This window comes from Mizuhopecten yessoensis, unplaced genomic scaffold (genome assembly GCF_002113885.1).
Source record: "Mizuhopecten yessoensis strain PY_sf001 unplaced genomic scaffold, ASM211388v2 scaffold10237, whole genome shotgun sequence".
Classification (NCBI taxonomy): domain Eukaryota; kingdom Metazoa; phylum Mollusca; class Bivalvia; order Pectinida; family Pectinidae; genus Mizuhopecten; species Mizuhopecten yessoensis.
This window is the reverse complement of record NW_018408446.1, coordinates 111684-132170: the sequence shown is the minus strand read 5'-3', so window position 1 is coordinate 132170 and position 20487 is coordinate 111684. Positions and strand designations below refer to the sequence as shown.

General features: G+C 35.5%; 1 protein-coding gene across 1 annotated transcript; it reads left to right on the top strand.

Moving 5' to 3' along the window:
• The first annotated feature begins 4237 nt into the window (after positions 1 to 4237).
• On the top strand, positions 4238 to 19934 carry LOC110459851 (endoplasmic reticulum membrane-associated RNA degradation protein-like). The gene is made up of 18 exons (XM_021512310.1): positions 4238 to 4494; positions 5805 to 5984; positions 6450 to 6607; positions 7056 to 7166; positions 8040 to 8129; positions 8378 to 8475; positions 9189 to 9313; positions 9755 to 9869; positions 10225 to 10327; positions 10808 to 10837; positions 11017 to 11085; positions 11940 to 12095; positions 12587 to 12664; positions 13737 to 13807; positions 14381 to 14521; positions 15053 to 16120; positions 16595 to 16702; positions 17158 to 19934. The coding sequence occupies exons 2-18, from the start codon at positions 5855 to 5857 to the stop codon at positions 17291 to 17293; spliced, it is 2787 nt and encodes a 928-aa protein (XP_021367985.1). The 5' UTR covers positions 4238 to 4494; positions 5805 to 5854; the 3' UTR covers positions 17294 to 19934.
• Positions 19935 to 20487: the final 553 nt, after the last annotated feature.

Below are 20487 nucleotides of genomic sequence, written 5' to 3'. Positions count from 1 at the left end.
TCGAGGACAGGGGAATACTAAAGAATGTTACATCATCCATAGAACTCATATAAATCATTACCGACGCTGTCAAGGACAGGAAAGATTTAAGTATGTTACATCGCAAATATAACACATAGAAATCTTAACCGACACTGTCGAGGACAGGGAAAGATCAAAGTATGTTACATCGCCCATAGAACTCATAGAAACCATTACTGACAGCATGTCCTCGACATGGGCAATGTAACATACTGACAGGGAAGATCAAGTATGTTAATATTACATCGCCCATATAACACATAGAAATCTTTACCGACACTGTCGAGGACAGGGGAAGATTTAAGTATGTTACATCGCCCAAAGAACACATAGAAAACATTACCGCCACTGTCGAGGACAGGGAAGATTAAAGTATGTTACATCACCCATAGAACTCATATAAATCTTTACCGACACTGTCGAAGACAGGGAAAATTAAAGTATTTTACATCACCCATAGAACTCATATAAATCTTTACCGACACTGTCGAGGACAGGGGAATATTAAAGTATGTTACATCACCCATAGAACTCATATAAATCTTTACCGACACTGTCGTGGACAGTGAAAGACTAAAAGTATGTTACATGTTACAAAATTATTTCTGATATTAATGAGGGCTGGGAGAGACTAAAATATTTTGCACATTTCAACCATGGAACACAGTCTAAGAATTCATTGATTTGCTCTAAAATAAGTCCGTCTCCATTCAGGCCACAAGAGTTTCGTTTCTACAAAACTGGCACAAAGCGAAGAAAATCGTTGTAATAAAAAAAGTTACGTTTTCTCGTTATCGTCCCTAAATGAATTGATATGTTTTTACGAGAGAAAGCGGATGAAAAGTTGTATAATTCGTCATGTTTTCACTGATCGCTAAGAAACGTTGGCTAACATTCGTTAAACGGGCGAGATTGCAAAGTTTGTCGTTTTCTTGTTTTTAAATATGGTTTTTGTATCTAACTTCCGGTGAATTACAAATTGTGTAAGTAAAGCGGAAAGACGGAGGTCAAGATCAAGAATATCATCAACTCGGCAAAGAAAGGTTCGTCAAGCAGACTGCCGCTTCCTTTTGCCTGTAACTCACGTTGTTGACCCCACTAGTTGCTATAAATACTTTATGCTTAGATAAATACCCAAGGGAGTTCGTTATGTAATGCTTCTGCGGTCGTGTTGTTTCCTTAACATGATTTTTACATTAAATTGTCTTCCATTAAAAATGTGCCGATCTGTTAAATCCGTACATGCCTTTGCCAATGTTGATGGGTCTGCGAGTCTGACGAGATGCTATCTGGAGGGGGATCAGCTCAGCAGCCATTCACAATAACCAGCCAAGACACTATACACAGCGCGCTATAGCCTGGCTTAATTAAAATTTATTATAAACTGAAAACAAGAGCATAAAATGTCGATAATGTTGTAACCATGACAATGCTTTTCTTCAAGATAATTTGCAAGCAGGTTTGGAAAACGTTCTCCCAGAACATCCATTAGCGTGACCAGCAGTTTAAAGACACTGCTCGTGTGTCAAAGATCATTGTCAATAACTGAACCTTTGCTGAATCAATAGACAAATTGGTGGTAGCGTGCTTGCACCGTGTAATACATGTCTGAAATCTGGCGAGACGTTCACGGTATCTTATACAATGATGTATGTAATGTAACTATAAACGATGATGTGGTTATCACTAATATATACGCAGAACATTTTTGTTTTGTTATTATACGAAAACATGCACGTAAAGGACTACATATAATGAGAACTGATTTTATCGTTTTAATCGAAACGACCATAAAAGTAAACGTTAACGCGTACATACAACTTGACCAACTTCTGGGACTAAATCTGATTCATAGCAGATATACCAGAGCGTAGTTAGGATCTTACAATTTAACTGGAAACAATCTTACATTTCAAATAAACTAGAAATACCATTGCAACAAAAATCAAACGACGAACATATAACACTCAAATCAAAGGAGGAACAACCTAACACTTACTAAAAGGTAATTCAAACAAGGGACAACCTTATACTCAATTTAAACAAGGGAAATCTGATACTCAATTTAAAACAAGGGACAACCTTATACTCAATTTAAAACAAGGGACAATCTTATACTCAATTTAAACAAGGGAAATCTGATACTCAAATTAAACAAGGGAAATCTGATACTCAACTTAAAACAAGGGACAACCTTATACTCAATTTAAAACAAGGGACAATCTTATACTCAATTTAAACAAGGGAAATCTGATACTCAAATTAAACAAGGGAAATCTGATACTCAACTTAAAACAAGGGACAACCTTATACTCAATTTAAAACAAGGGACAATCTTATACTCAATTTAAACAAGGGAAATCTGATACTCAATTTAAAACAAGGGACAACCTTATACTCAATTAAAACAAGGGAAATCTGATACTCAATTTAAAACAAGGGACAACCTTATACTCAATTTAAACAAGGGAAATCTGATACTCAATTTAAAACAAGGGACAACCTTATGCTCAATTTAAACAAGGGAAATCTGATACTCAATTTAAAACAAGGGACAACCTTATACTCAATTAAAACAAGGGAAATCTGATACTCAATTTAAAACAAGGGACAACCTTATACTCAATTTAAACAAGGGACAATCTTACACTCAATTTAAACAAGGGACAACTTTACACTCAATTTAAACAAGGGAAATCTGATACTAGAAACCTTGGCCCACTTGTATAAAGCATCTAAACTCTTGAGATTTCCTCAAGTCTAAGATTTCCCATAGACAATACATTGCTTGAGATTTTCCTTAACTTTGAGATGTTTTATACAAGTGGGCCCTTGTTCTCAATTCACACAATGGCTTGGTTTTGTTTTATTTTGTTTTACGTCCTATCAACATCTAATGTCGTTTAAGGACGTGCCTCCATGTTTGCTGTGGATGCGTGCCTGCGCGTGTGTGTGCAGTAGGCAGGGTATTGTGGTGTATGTGTCTCCTTGTGACAGGTGCGGATCTGATGCCGACTTTGTAGTGCTATTTCATTGAAATGTCATGTCGAAGGCACCCAGCACAGCATTCCGCCCAATCACATTATGCCATTCCCCTAAATGCTAAATGTTAATCAGGGAAATAACAACTACCATTTTAGGACTTTGATATTTCGCGGTCTGTGGACAGAACCCATTGCCTTCCTCACCTGGGCGAATGCTCAACATTTAAGTCAAAAGTGAGATTTTGCCAAGCAAGTCACTAGGAAAAAAAGGTAGGTAGAATTAGAAAGAAATGTAAATATCCCAAATATTGCAATGGGTGCAGCAGAATTATTTTGATTGCTTTTGTGTCCACATGTAATTTCCAATTATGCAGGGTTTCCCATATTAGTCGCCTCTTACGATATTTTCCCGATCCCCGACCCGCAGGTGTGTCAAACAAGGGACAGACTTACTTTAAAATCAAACAATGAACAACCTCACACTACAATTAATCACACTTGTTTTCAACATGTATTAAGGAAGAGACGGACATGTATCACATGACCAAACACTCAATACACTGTAATGATATATAATTTGGTTGGACAATCCTTTTAACATGAGGTCAAAAACCAAGGTCAAGTAAATATTGTTTTTATTAATTGTCGTTGGTTGAAATAAGATATATATCCTTTCCAAGTCTTATGTCTGATTATTGTGAAAGATGAGACTATATTGATAAAGGATTATTAAACGATGAAATGATGATTTCGCTTTGAGGTCAAACGCCAACTTCTTGAATAAATCTAAAGAAGGTTACCTGAAAGGATAAAATAATATAACAAAATCATGGCTGCTGCAAAACCAATGCAAATTTAAGAATCAATCGCACCTTTAGTTAAAAATCGTTAGACACACAGAGACACAGGGCTGCTGAAATTGGTTCCAAAGATGACCCAGAATCCAAAATAAAAATACTAATGGAATACGTTGTTCAATACTAAATAAATTTTGATTTAAAAAAAACCTTGTATCCACTACACATCCCTGCCTTACTGTAAATTTTGTCGTATGTCACTTTTGAAATATATTAAATGAAATTAAACTTTTCAGATCAATATTTTTACATATCTGATATAAAAAGCAAATTGTATGAAGTAATTTTTTTTTTATTTAGTATTTCTGAAAATTTCACTGTTCCGGAATTTGACAACGGAAGTATTCCTAAATTAGCTGCATCTGGTGACTTCCGTAAACATAACTGGCCAACATCAAAAGTTTGGTGTACAGGACTGCAGGTGTAACGACAGGGAGATCTGAATTGCTGTAAGTTACGTATATTTGTTGTAAATGTTACAGGATTCCGCAGTAACATATTTACATTAAAGATGCACGTGTTGACACTAGCTCTGATGAACAACGTCCAGTAGCAGCCGCACAGTAAACCTGACGTCCAACCACAGGCACTAGCCCCGTCTGTCAATATATTCTATACACTTATATTATAGGGTATGTATAGGGCACAGCTTCTGCATCTTGTATATAAATATATGAAAAGTACTCTTTCCCGGTTATATTGATGATGCCGGTGTTGTATTCGACATATAACCAGAGACGTATAATACAGAGATTGGCAACTTGCTCTTGGCCTTACCATTGGTCACTGGTATCGCGAGTTACGCTTCACCTGCACCATATTGGATATACGGTTCGCTGCATTCAATAATCCTGTCCTGTTCAAAACATAATTATGCCATGGGTTATTTCTATCATGACAAATGAGAACACGAACTCCGTTTTTGTTCTTTAGACAATTTCAAAAAGGTTTTCAGATATAACATTATATTTCTAACCAGCTTCTTTATATGATCCATATATCTAGGATATGTGACATGTTGACACGAACTAACGAATACACGATCAAATTCTCACACAGGTAAACTCACTGACCAGACTATCGTCACCAGGATCGATAAGCTGTCAAAACAAACACTCATAGATCATGCGTGTTTTTGCGAGATCAGCATGAGTTGCCAATCTCTGTATTATATGTCTCTGATATAACCAGGTTGGGGAAAACCACCAACTTGCGTATATACGTAAACTCGTCTATTATACGCCAGTTGGAGTATGGATTTGTTACTAAAAATAACCCAAATCGCTTTAACAGTAACCTTTGCAAGATATTATTAAAAATCGCATTAATTTACGACAAGGTAAATAATATTTTGCTAAAAGATGTTTACTGAAAGCGTTTGCTACTTAGGAACTTGATGTAACTTTAACGGAAGTATTGCATCTGTTTTTGGTACTTTCCCACATGCAAATAAAGTTTATTTTTGCATTTGTATTATGTTTCATGACTGAATAAATGCGACTTGGACAAACAATGTGAAAAAAATAAGATTAAAGTGATTTTGGCTATTTTTAGTAACAAATCCATACCCCTATTGGTGTATAATAGGCAAGTTTGCGTATTATACACAAGTTAGTGGTTTTCCCCGACCTGATAACATGACATTTCATCTGTTCATGTCACAAAAAAAAAAAAAAATATATATGTATCGGTGTATTTTTGGAAGTTTGAAATCAGGGCCAGGCAAAACCATTAAAATGTATCAGGGGAAATACAACAGATACCTGGATTTATCATTTAGATACATGCAGTACATGTATACTTGGCATTTGATTTGTAATGAGCATTCAAATTATATTTTAAGTTTTTGCCCTTTGATTTTTATTTAGAAAAACTGAAGGAAATCTGCATCTAGAGAATTATACATTTGATTGCAAGAATATTGCTTTATTTGTATTGTCAGCCAACATGTAGTGTGAGAGAAGTTACAGGGAAGCTATCCTGACAGCGAGCATGTCTGCCCTGTCTCCGGGCGTGAACCATCTCATCAACAACACAGGCGTTTGTTGTCGGGCAGACGGGCCAGGTTTCCTCACAGGTGATGGTCTGGTGGACTGGAAGGCTGTGAAGACCACCCTCCCAGGTCAGTCAGTAATTTCATATTACATCAGCAATTATGATGGTGTTTTGAGCTTTTGCAACACAAGATTACAATACCTAAATATTTTGACCTAAAATGTGGGCTTTCTCAGCAGGACAGGTGTAGTTACCATCAGACCAACATTAGATGAACTTTCATTCTAACATCAGCAATTAATCATGATTGTAATTTTATCCCTGTCCAAATTATTGCGCATGTACATATATGTGAGTAGCTTAAACCAATATTCATGCCATCTTGAAGCCTTTAAGTAAATACTAGAAATTCATGTAGGTACAGTGTACATCTTTTATCAAGTGGAACCTTTGGTTTATAAAAACTTGACTATTTCAATTAAAGCTATTTGCTAAAATTAACTCACAGCAATAATGGGTGATCAACTGTATATAATTTTATATTTTTCTTGCATTTAGTTTTAGCCATTCTTTGGTCCTTCTTTGTTTTCAGACCCATTAGAATTCACTGATGACAAGTTGTACTTTGAGAGATGTGTTGGGCTTCTCACTCCACTGTTTCTTCAATCTGAGGACTACCTTTCCAAACTAACAACAGCAGAGTATAATCGCCACTTATCTCCCCTTACATCATGGACGGGTGTTCCAAAGGTAAAAGGCATAAAGCCCAAGATCACATAAAATTCTAAAATGTTACCATCATAATCAGAGCATCAACATTCAAAAGCACTTTACTTCGAATTTTGGTTTTAAATGATTGCATATGTACACTGGCACATAGTCTAGGGGTTTTATTTAGAAAACTTATATCAAAGAATAATAGGACAATAGTGAAATATTAATAGAGTAACAAGTGTGTCCATGTAAGTCAGTATTATACAGCTAATGCTATATGACCTCAATAACACCAACTGTCTGGTCCACAGAACGCCATATGATGTCATTGCATTAATGATTCCTAAAATGATGTCAGGCACAGAAAGGGTTGAGAATTTTGAATACTGTATACTACTTTACAACCAGTAGCTCAACAGAGCCAACAAACTTTGAGTTCTTACTGAATTGATTGGTAAGGTTATAATTTGGTGATTGTTTTCAGGAACTGACAGAGTGTTTTCAAATTTTACAAGCATCAGAGGAAAGGGCAAATGTGGACCACATGTTGGTGATGCTGATTCTGACCTCTATGTTAGAACGATCCCTTGGAGATGTAAGATATATACTTTGAGTCTTACATCTGGCAGAGGGGGGAAATCTTACCTGTGGTAGAGCGTTTCATTTGAAATTGAATGTATGTTTATCTTACATCTTTGCCAGTATCAAACAATTACAGTTTGAATTTCTCTTTTATTTGGTTTAAAGTTATACAACTATATCTAGGAATGTGTAAATTCAGTTTATAACTTAATTCCAATTTGCTACATTTTACATCATTAAGTAGAAAAAAGAAAAAGTAATTACTTATTTAAATTTACTTTAATGTGTTTGCTTGTGTTCAATGAAAAATTACAGTGTGTATGTCTGTCCCAGGTGTAATTATCGGGGTATCTCTGTCCCAGGCCCCATGTGTACATATCAGTGTATATAAACCCCATGTGTATATAATAGGATATCTAGGCCACAGATGTACATACCAGGGTATCTCTGTCCCAAGTGTAATTATCGGGGTATCTCTGTATCTCTGTCCCAGGCCCCATGTGTATATAATAGGATATCTAGGCCACAGATGTATATACCAGGGTATCTCTGTCCCAGGTATGTATAACAGTTTATCTATGTTCCAGTTGTTGTATCAATGTCCCAGCTATATTACCGGTAATTAACATATCTATGTCCCAGCTATATTACTCGTAATTAACATATCTATGTCCCAGCTATATTACCGCTAATTAACATATCTATGTCCCAGCTATATTACTGGTAATTAACATATCTAGTCCCAGCTATATTACCGGTAATTAACATATCTATGTCCCAGCTATATTACGGGTAATTAACATATCAATGTCCCAGCTATATTACTGGTAATTAACATATCTATGTCCCAGCTATATTACTGGTAATTAACATATCTATGTCCCAGGTATACCTTACGAAAAGATCTCAGTGTCCGTCTATGCTGAAGGATCTGTTACTTACTCCCGAGCTGACACAGATCTTTGGATCAGCTGCGGTAAGTATGACCATCAACTAAACACTCAATGATATTTTCATGTTTTTTTCTTGTAAATTGTTAGATTTTATGTGAATTTGAATAATTGGTAACAAACTAAATGAAAACATCATTTAATTATAAGAACACTCATTAAATATACTTGATTCTAACTGTTTCAATGAATTTATGTGAACCTTCCAAAAATGTTTGCTGCTATCCCACTGTTGTTAAATCTCACAAACCTATATGTACTTTATTTCTCGTAGATGCGAACACTACGTGTAGTGTTAGGACCCCCCACATCTCTCAACTTACGAAATGTTACATGGCATGGCTTTCCTACCCCAGGGGAAATACCACACAGGTGATTCTGATGTTGTTTACAAATGTATGTCCTGCACAGAATGATTGTATAAGAAATATTGCTGCCTGAAACCAGTACATGTTTATAGTGTAAAAGCTAAAGGAGTTAATAATGATACTCTGACTGTTATCATGTGACAGGCATAGTTATTGATGATCATTGGTTTACATTGTCTTTGTTATACATTTGGTACCTATATGAAGATTGAGATTGAAAGCAATATGACAGATTTATTGAATACAAATGTAGAGGCTCCATCCTGCTACTCTCTAATTCCCAACCATTCTTAAGGCATGGAAAAAAATGTTTTGAAACAAATTCTTGTATAAGGTTGTGAAGTCTTAATATATATTTCGGTAAGCTACAGTGGTACAGTTCTCAAAATAATATATCATAGAGAACCGTGTAACTAACACAAATGTGAAGAGATCTGTTATCAAAATTATTAAGGAAATGCATTGCTGTGTAGTGATATAACACTTTGGACATCAATTTAGTCTAAATTCAGTACACATATGTCAAGAAAATCTCTTGCGCCATTTTTCACACTAGCTTCTTGTACAGATCGAGGTAGTGTCTTCTAGTACGGAGGTAGTGTGGAAAAGAATATGAAAACTGTGCACATAAGCCACATTGGCATTAAAATTCTATCAGCACTCCAATCCAATAATGTCCTACAAGTGTGTAGTATTATATCATTCTGTTACTTCTAGGTACACCTGGTTCCTGCTACTACTGGTGCCTAGTTTAGGATGTGTACTGGGACAAGTTACTGCCATTATACACAGACCGTACACAGACTTCCCACAACTAGCGGTGTATCACCCAAAGCTTACAGGTAAAATAATATCAGATATCTTAGTATAATTCATATAACTGAACACAGAGATATCAAATGTGTTAAATTTAGAATTTTGCTGGATAAAAATATACTGTACCAAATGATCAAAACTCAACATAATTGAAGTTAGATTTGAACGTCATCTTCAAAATTGTTATTTCCAGACTTCTCCATGATATTTAGAGTGTTCTACACGTAAGATTGAATATTCAAGTTTGTTTGAAATGGTACATTATACCTTGAAAGTGGAAAGGGTCGTAATATGGGGTAAAATTACAATAATAAATTTCATAGTACAGTACTGATATTTTAAATATTCCCAAAATGAATGGTACATTAACAGCAAGAGCAGTTAACCTGCTTGTATCAGTACTGAATATTTATTAGAGAATTCTGTAGGTAGCGTAATTATTGAAAAGAGTCTTCTGTGTTTTATAGAATTCAAAACACCAGCCAGATCAGAGATATTGGAGCTGTTTGATAACTCGGCCCTCATTTCTAGGTCCTTGCTACCAGTGTGGTCTGCTGCACTGGACTTGTTCTATAAAGGAAAGTACGTATTACGAACATAAAACATTCATTCATGTATATTATCTTCAAAAATTATACAGAGTCTGCAATAACATCTTTATAGCTTTAGGGAAACTTCATTGCTGAAGTGTCTATTTGAAATGTTTATAGCTGTTTTGGAGTTATTTCCCATCCTACAATCAAACATACTATAAGTTTAAAAAACATGTGTATACACTACTAGTATGCACACATTCAATAAGTCTGCAAAAACATGTGTATAAACATGCCTGGTATGGAAAATAAAATTCAGATTTAATAAAGTAACTATGACAACAATTTCTAATAATAATGTTCTGATAATAGAGTTGTATCAGATGACCATGATGTATTTTAAGGTATGGATACTTTGCTGTGTTGATACTACCCCAACTGGAACATGCCATGAGGGTTCTGTTTTCGGTAGTCAACCGATGTCCAGAGAGAGTGCTCACAGCCGAGGTAAATTACAAGAAATGTAAGAATGGCACAAGTCATAGCAGACTGAGGCATGATCAGAGGAAAACAGTCGGACCTAGACAGGCCAGTCAGACAGGGGTCAAATCAGCAAGTCCTGTATGAGGTCTTTTTAGCCCCCATCAAAATGTGGAGCATTGTTCTTTGAGTCTAATGAAGAGGACCTCAGAATCTTGTATGAGAAAACGATAAATATCCATGTTAAAATATAGGCATATTATGCAAAACTGTGACCTTAATTATAATGTGGCATCTTAGAGATTAAAAAGAAAAATAGTTTAAACTAGTTTAACTCATTCACCCCTGAAGACACATTCGAACTCTTCCAATTCAAAGGTTGGAATAGTTCATTATGAAATCTCAGGGGTGAATGAGTTAAATAGAAAGTGCATATCAACATTGTATGTAGTGTTATGTTGTTGATAACGACACTGGTTATGACAACTTGTTTTACTCTTCTTGTAGGCAACAACACTTTACACAACATTTGATGAGGTAATTGACATTTTATATAATTTGATGAGATGAAAAACGAACAATCTACATTAACTGAAACGAGTAAATGAGAAGCTACATATGTAATCACTATTTCAGATTTTAGACTTATGTTTACCAGCTGGTATAAGGAGCAAGGTTGTTACGTATATATGATAAGATCCTTACCTTATTTTCAGATCTTAGACCCCTTTTTACCTACTGGTCTAAGGAACAAGGTTGCAGGTCAGCTAGGAGAGAATTGTATGGTAAGTTATGTACAGGTCAGCATTCAGAAGGTTTAAAAATGAAATGAAAGGGTAAAAGTTAACACAATATTTTGTAGTTTATCACATGAGTATGCAGACAAGTACTAGTTCAGAAAATTCCTAAAGTATTAAATTGAAATTGTTAATTTCATTACTCTAGGATCCCCCAATCCCCCTGGTGAAGGTCCGAGGTAAAATATTTGATTACAGTTAATAAAGGGACATAACACCTTTGAGTATATTTAGTTTATTTTCAATAGTTTAACAGAGGTCATTATTCTTTCAATGCCTTCTCCAGGAGTCGAACCCGGGACCTCTGGCTTACTAGTCTTACACTCTACCGAATGAGCTAAAGAGAAATTCTCCCAAGCCGAGTCGATAGGAAGCAGCTGGTATTTTACCAGAGTGACAATAGTAAAAAGTTTAAACTTGATTGGAATTATTATCATTGGATGACAGTTTTATGGTATGTCAATTAAGACCCTCACCCATCCCAAGGACTGAAAAGGGGGGGGGGGGGGGCAAATTAAAGGGGTCAAGTACCAGGTTTGCTAAAATTTCAAAGCATCTTTTCAAACCTGGAAATCCTACTGAGTATCAAATTCTCTTCATGAATGCATATGGTTCTTTATCAAAATTACTCCACCAGTAATACTTTAGGTCAAGATGTAGGTGACTGTGACCTATATTTTTAACTTTGGTTAGACTTTGAGATTAGCTCCATACCTTTGGTAAGACCTTTTATTTACGTCCATTTCTATCAGAGTGGAAGATGTGTTCATTTTACAAACATTTTCTAGTTTAAAGAGAACTAGTATTATGTAACCAGTGGTACTGCGCTGTTTCTACAACAGGACCTTTTACTGGATTTATTGGAATACCCAGCAGGCCCCAGGGTGCGGGACAGACTCGGCCACGGGGCGGTGGACCTGAGCTCATTTCCTCAAACATTGGCAGAAGTGATTCTGGGTACAGCATTGTACGTTATAACCAGAGAGGAGGCTGCCCCAGTAAGTACATTTTATTATCATATATAATAAGCTTATAGGCACACAGATCTGATTGCTGGAAAAAGTTGAGGGAAGGAATATTCATCCTTTTAAACTTAGGAGACAGCTATCAGTTGAAAAAAAATTGTAGGCTCTAGAAACAAGACCATTTAAATGATGTGTATGTATTATCCAAGTATTCAAGAAACTGAAACTACTTTGTTACAAAGTTTATGAATGACAAGCTTTATTTAATTGGGCTCCAGTTGTTAATAGCTACAGAAAATATGTCTTAGGTTTGCTCATATCATGTTGGTATTTACTGATCATGAAGAGGGTGTTTCACAATTTGACTTGTCTTAGGTGTCCAAAGATTATATAGAAAATATTGATATTAAGCTTTCAGAAATATTAGTGAAAGGAGTCTTTGTATGATATTGGTCATGTACGTCAATAAATGAATTTTGAAGAGTTATGGTATTTTCCTTGTATCTAAAATTTGTTTTTTTCAGACGTCTTTTACCAAGTACTTAGGACTACTGCATGATTATCAGTCTCTATTTCATCCTGTGGCCTTAGTCAAACAAAAGGTAATCATAACTATGTGTTAGATAAAAGAAAACCAGTCTTATTTTAATTTAAATAGTTGTATGCCAGCCAAAAGTGTATTTGTAAAAATTCAATACAAAAGACAATACATGTATGAGAAAGTTGAATAAGAACATATTCATGTGTATATTTAAATACGAAATGTATATGGAAGCTAAATACAAACTTAATGAAAAACTAACAAGTTTGTTCAAACTTTTTTGGGGGATGAATCAAGGGGCATGGAGCACTGGTAAATACATGTACCTATCGCATAGAGAAAATGAAGGTTTTTTCCACAGCTTACCTGATAATCAATCCATTTGTTCTTCCAACAGCACTTATTGTCTAGCTTTGTATCAAATTATTTTGTTTAAACTTTGTTTATTTATAATACAGAAATATGTGCATGTGGTACTCTTGAATATGTTGCAACACATATTATACGAGTTATGTCCCTTACTTAACATTTTTCTCTGGTTCTTTATATTTCCAGTTATGTACGTTTTTCTTTGAAACTTTTGTTGAGCTATTGTTTTTCGTGTGGATCATACTTATAGGACTTATATCTCTTCCATTCAAACACATTATCTCCTTAGAAGCACATTGTCCAACTACATATATATATATTTGAAATAAATTAAGAGATGTTGATATAACATAAAGATACAAAATGTGCCTGGATATTAACGTGATTTGCCTGAAAATAAATATGTGGAGATTGGTCCACTGTAGCCTATAACACTCAGAATTCATCCTGGTGAATGTCACCTTATGTATTTAACGTCCACATTGAATAAAACATAAACCAGAGACGTATAAAGCCATGTTATATACGTCTCTGCATAAACCTTGTATTATGTTTTTAAGTTGGGTTGCTACCATGTCACAGACCTGCAACATTGCTATAGTATTAATTGCAGTGCCTTTTAACTTTTCATTTGATATACACATAACTTAATGTAGTTCTGTTTTCATGATGGTATGAAAAGAAAAAATTAGACTTATGGGGTCTGATTATTGGAGTACACTCGATAATCAACAATGCTATTGTAATTTTCTGTCTAATTTCAGATCATCAATGTCACTGACAAAGTGGCCAAGTTAAATAGACAGATACATTACACATTCCATCTGGAACCAAGGTACTCCCTGCTCTCCAGGAGAAACAAGCTTATTGTGATATGTACCATGCATATTGAAGGAGAAATTTATTCTAGAGTTAATCATAATCTGGAGATGGGGTGTTGTATTCTTGGGGGGAAAACAATTTTTGAGTTACTCATATTTTATAGGAACTATATTTCTCAATGACCTTGATAATGTTTCTTTTGAAACAGACAATGGAAATATGCACAGTGCACTGTACATTGAAACCCCACAAACTTTTCAGTGAGAAGTGTAAGATAATTTTTGTGACAATTTGGAAGTAATCTCCAGTTGTGGGGTAAACCTGTCATTAAAATTTCCCTTTATTCAAAAAGAAGAGAAATGATATGTTTGATGAGAGATGTGACATATGAAATACCAGATTTATGTTGAACAGGTAATATATATAAATTACTGTTTTTGTTGTTCAGGTAAATTACTATTTCCATTGTACAGGTTAATTACTATTTCTGTTGTACAGGTAAATTACTATTTCTTGTTGTACAGGTAAATTACTTTTTCTGTGATGATCGTGTTTCCTTATTGTCCTATGTGGATCCTAATTACAGGTCAACATTCCATTACACAGAGCTGTGTAGAGAGGAACATCCACTCCTGGTTACCATGACAACGGAGATAGAAAGTCTAGTACAGTCTGTGTGTCAGAGATGGTCAGATGGTAGGGTCACTACAGAACAGGTTATTGGAGGGTAGGTACAAATGTACATATACAGACTTTAGGGTCACTACAGAGCTGGTTATTGGAGGGAAGGTACAAATGTACATATACAGACTGTAGGGTCACTACAGAGCTGGTCATTGGAGGGTAGGTACAAATGTACATATACAGACTGTAGGGTCACTACAGAACAGGTTATTGGAGGGTAGGTACAAATGTATATATACAGACTGTAGGGTCACTACAGAGCTGGTTATTGGAGGGTAGGTACAAATGTATATATACAGACTTCAGGGTCACTACAGAGCTTGATATTGGAGGGTAGGTACCAATGTATCCCTTGGTTGTTTGTGTGTATTCTCAGTCTTATTCATCTGTCACTAAAAGTCACTCTCAAAGCATGTCCTTTGTAGGCATCATGACTCTTTCCTTCCCTTACTAACTCCAACTCCTCCACACTCTTTTCCTCCTGCCATTTAGGTTTCACACTTAACATTAATACCCTCTATTTTCTTTCCTGAAAATAAATATGTTAATACTATCTTTGTCCTGTCATTACCAGGGTGTTACAACCAATGGAGGACGGTCGAAGATTTGTGCACGAGATTTTGACTAAGAGAATAAGCACCCTTTACAGGTTCAACAGAGTAGAACCCAAATGTAACTTACAGCCTTCTTCCAGCATTATATATTCTCCTATCCCAGGGGAGGCTACTCTCCAATCTAACCTACAGTCCACATCAGATTTATTACGAAATCCTTCAATGGATGTGAAGGATGAATCTTCACTCAACTTAGATGGAGCAAAATCCACCATTGATAGATTTACACCATATATAGATGCAACCAAACCCATCATAAATAATGCCACACCCAATGTTAATAAAGCCACACCCACCCTTGACGGAGCCATACCCACTGTTCATGAAACCACACCTTACATAGTTGGTGCCACACCCACTGTTGATGAAGCCACACCCACTGTTGTTGGAATCACACCCACAATAGATGGAACAACATCCAACATAGCTGGAGCCACAACCACTATAAGTGAAACCACACCCACCATAGACAGAGCCACACCTAACATAACTGGAGCCATACCCAATGTTAATGAAGCCACACTTACAGTAGATAGAGCCACACCCACTGTTGTTGAAATCACACCCACCATAGATGAAGCCACATTCACTGTTGATAGATCCACACCCACCATAGATGAAACAACACCCAACATAGCTGTAGCCACACCCTCTGTTGGTGGAACCACACCTACCATAGACGGAGCCACACCTAACATAATTGGAGCCAAACCCACTGTTGTTGGAGCCACACTTACAGTAGATAGAGCTACACCCACTCTTGAAAGAACCACACCCACCATAGCTGGAGCCACACCCACAGGTGATGAAAGAACTCCAACCATGGATGAAGCACCACCCAGTAAAGCCAGTGCTGGAGTGGAGTGTGGAAGACAGAGTGAGATCGTTGGTCTGATACAGAGGATCCTGGGAGAGTGTTTGTCAGTAGTCACCCAGGTGGAGCAGGCATTGAGTGAGCGACAGACAATGTGGGGGGCGGGCAAACTCCGGCCCAGACAGGAAGACAGTCTGAGAAAACTCATCAACAGGTACTAGCCCTTAATGACGTCTGTTGTAACATGTGTTAAATACCTACCCCTAATAGGGCAAAAAACAACACTTACCCCAGAAAACTACAAGGTACATTTCAAAAGTCGAATGCCAATAAAATAAGGCTATTCTGGATCCAAAATAAAATAACACCAATGACATTTTGGTTATCTTAGCATAAATATATATACATTTATTTAATATGCTTCAAAAAATGCTTCTTGCAGGTGTGCTCTATTATTGTAAAAGTACATTATCTTTTCACTTAATAGTCAAAACTTGCAAGTTGCATGTCAAAAAATAAAGTTTGACTGAATGAATAATAATTCAAATTTAGCATGGATTGTGTGAACTTTTGAAATCGAAAAGAAGTTTGGAAAGAAAATGTTTAATGTAATGTGGTAATTAGTTGTATTTGATAGTAAATTTGATATCCGTGGACACCCTTGTGTATTTGAGTATTTGTTTTCCAGTTGTCCTTGTATCCACATGTCGGTACATTTTGTGGTGTTTGTGGCCCTGTGGCAGCTATACACCCTGGATGTGACAGTTACCAATCAGGACAGCAGACTCCGAGTCAGGTAAGGAGCGTGTGTTTAAAACACTTCAAGTAGGATGTCAAGTCATAAGATTGAAAAAAAAGTAAATAGATACACAAATATTGAGTCAAAGATAAATAGGTCATTGGATCAACAGATGAGATAGAAAACAAATCACATATTAATTCAGTAGATGATCTGGTCAGACATGGAGTCAAAAGATAAATAGACCAGATATGACATTATTCACCAAAAAACAACAATATTTGGCATACTGAATATTTAAATTGAAGTTGTGTTCAAACTTATGAAAACATACCAAAAAAAGGTAATGTTAATAATAGAAATTAATTACGTTTACCTGGTATGTCAATTTTCATATACATTGTACATGCTTTTTTAGGTCACCTGAGCTTTAGCTCAAGTGACCTATTGCTNAAAATTACAAAGTCTTTTTAGTGATAATTCTTTGTTGAGATTTTTTTTCTATTTAACAGGTTTTTAAAAGGAGTGCTACAATACATGGAGAAGCTAAGAGGCCTCACTAGTGTTGAAAAGAGTAAATGGATAGAGGCCAAAGAACTAGGCATTGTCCTCATTGACAAAGTCAAACAATACATAGCTAAGTCCTGACATAGCCATTGGTTTAAGACTTTTATCTAGTCATGAGGAGGTGGACCAAAGCTGAAGAGCCCTTACCTTGTTATAAATAAATAAACTTTACATACCGGGTACAATAAAACAGTACTAGAAAAAGTTGACCAGTACACAATCTGGATAGTAGGTATTGCAGCACAAACACCTGGGCCAATTGTTCAAAGTATAGTTAGTTTAACCGGTAAGTAACACAAAGTTTGATTTTGTGTTTCTTTAAAACACAACCAATAAGTGAGTTAAAACTTGCAGATAGCAAATATTTCAGTTCACTAAAATTACATGCAAAACTACGAGTTTTTACCTGTTAAATTGACCAAATTATCAGAGGTTGAAAAATGTCACTAAGATAATCATCTTTGGAACAACTGGACCCAGGTCTTGATTGACTTACAGGTGAAATCAGTCTGGTGATGGGAGTTTAACAGTGCATTGGTCAGTTCTCTCGAACCTGGTGGTCAGGAAAAGGTCTGATAATAGGTGAGATTCAAGTCAACAGATTTTTTTTTTCAGCATAAAACTTTGAAATATTCATAACTCAACAAATTTTTGTTTTTCTAGATCATACTTTTATTAACGTAACAAAACATAGAACAAAACAAGCGAGAAACAAATATATAAATTCTAAAAGCTTGTACTAATCAGTGAAGTGTACATTGTAAAGTCTTAATTGATTGAGTTAATGATTTACCCATAGTTTTACTGCCAATTCACTTACTACAATGTTCAACCTGTTTTATCACACAAGTCGTGATGACAGACATCTTTTGATCTCATTTCTGTGTGTATATGACAGAACTGTCAAGTCATGATGACAGACATCTTTTGATCTCATTTCTGTGTGTATATGACAGAACTGTCCAGGGCAAGAAAGGATTGTAAGGAATATCTATCTTACACCCTGTTAGATGTGAGTGACATTACCTGTGTTATAGCTAGCCCTTGTTCAGAGTGGATTGGTTTAGGAGTGGGTCCAGGGCTCCGCCTTTGTAGGGGGACACAGGGGGTGCAACAAGCAGTGTTTTTGTTTTGATATGTTTTTCTGTTGGAAAATTTGGTGGATTCAACTGCGTCACAGTGTATAGGTAGTTACACCGTAATCACAATGAGACAACAACGATGTGATAAAATTCAAAACATTCCAATGGTGCCATGTGGAAACTGTGACACCTTCTTGTGGTTTCTGAGCTAATTCTGGTGATTAGAATAAGAGTAAGTGACTTTTTCATGCCCAGGGGTGTAGATAGAATAAGAGAAAGTGACCTTTTCATGCCAAGGGGTGTAGAATAAGAGAAAGTGACCTTTTCATGCCCTGGGGTGTAGAATAAGAGAAAGTGACCTTTTCATGCCCAGGGGTGTAGAATAAGGAAATGTTAACCTTTGGATTTTCAAAAAGTGCAAAACCCTGGACAAGCCTCAGGTTTTACCAAGTTTAAAAACTGAGTGGTTGGAATTTCCTTAACCTACAATCGTGCTTACGAAGGACAGTCTTTGACAGCAGTACATATTGTTAGTAGACCTGAGAGTCATGAGGTAGACACTGTACTTATTTCAAGATATGGTGTCAGTGCTAGTATTTTATGTTTTATTCTAATTTGAATTAAATTTTTGTGGACATATGTCTTTGGTAAATATTTTAAAAGAGCTTTGTCTATACATGATATGATATGATTTAGTCGTTAAGACCCAACATATTCCCGGTAAATGACCTTAGCTGTCGATAGGACGATAACCCTATAAAACCAAACTAAAACTAAATAGTATCACAGTCATGCTACTGCCATGATGCTATGCACAGAAAGTTATGATAATGCCCTGAATTAAAATATTTTATTGAAAATATGTTTGTTTTATGCATTTAAATTTTAATAAACTTGTAGGTTTCTTTCCAAAACTGACAACCTGACACTGGCTATGTGGTTTCTACCTCAGTTTGTTAATGGTATTGGAATTTTAAAGTTTGATATTTTCCTGTATGTGTTTTAAGTTATTTACATTTGTATTATAGAATTTACTTAAATTATTATGTTGAAAAAAGGATCAATAGTGACTTTATACTTATAAATCAATTATGCTAATTTTCAGATGTCTGAAAGAATCCTACAATGTAAAGATGCAATATGTCCATCTTACTTTTACATGTATTTGTTCTTGGTTTCTTTTTAAGAGTAGCACTTTTAACAGCTGACTCAGTAACCCATCATCAGAAATCATTTTTATATATTTATTTGTTAATTGTTATAATGAAATAAAACAATTATTTATATAAATGTATGACTTATTTTGATACTACAAAGTACAGAGATGTAGCTGTAAACATAGTCGACCTTTATATCTTGTCCATAATTATCATTGAATATTGCAATTATGAGTTAACTCTTATAAACAGTGTAGTTATGTAGGGCACCAGGAATTATTGTAGTGATCTGGAGTCATACCTTGTTGTGATGGACTTTTACTAAAACAAATACGCTGAAAGACTTTCCAATATCAACACAAACACCCAACCAGCCTGATGATGTCCATACTGTCATTGTAACACTACATAGGGTGGTCTACAATGTATCCAGGTCTTTGTTCAAGTATAATCTATACTTTGCATATAAAAGTGTCTTTTACCATTGGCATATATAGTAGGTATTTTTTGTTCTCTTGTTCTCCTACAATCTAATATATATATATATATATATATATTATATAAAGAAAAATTCTTAACAAGGAGTCTTTAGTACTTTCATCTCTTCTAGGAGAGTCTTCAGACAATTATGTACTTGTAGATTGTACCACGACTGGTGACAGCAAACAAAAATATTACAATTACATCCGTTCCATTATTAGTGTAAATACTTAAAAAAAATACTTTTAAGAATACTCAACCCGTTTAAATGCAAGGAAAATGGAGACACAAACATACTATCTGGTCCACATTATTATTGTGATCACTATTGAAACAACTCCAATGGTCCACTAAAACAACTCCGATAGTCCACGTGGTCTCCACTGAAACTTTAAATAAAACAAAATGAGGATGAAATAAAGACTGACCGGCACAAAACAACTCCGGTGGTCCACGTGCACGTGGTCTCCATATAAACAACTCCGATTGTCCACGTGATCTCCACTGTAACAACTCCTAAAGTCCACGTGGTTTCCACTTAAACAACTCCGATGGT

Bases quoted from the DNA above. Each gene is read 5' to 3' on its own strand.
- LOC110459851 (XM_021512310.1), top strand. From the start codon at position 5,855: ATGTCTGCCCTGTCTCCGGGCGTGAACCATCTCATCAACAACACAGGC. The intron at 8,130-8,377 runs GTAAGTATGACC...TATTTCTCGTAG, and splicing joins AGATCTTTGGATCAGCTGCG to ATGCGAACACTACGTGTAGT. The intron at 10,328-10,807 runs GTAAATTACAAG...CTCTTCTTGTAG, and splicing joins AGAGAGTGCTCACAGCCGAG to GCAACAACACTTTACACAAC.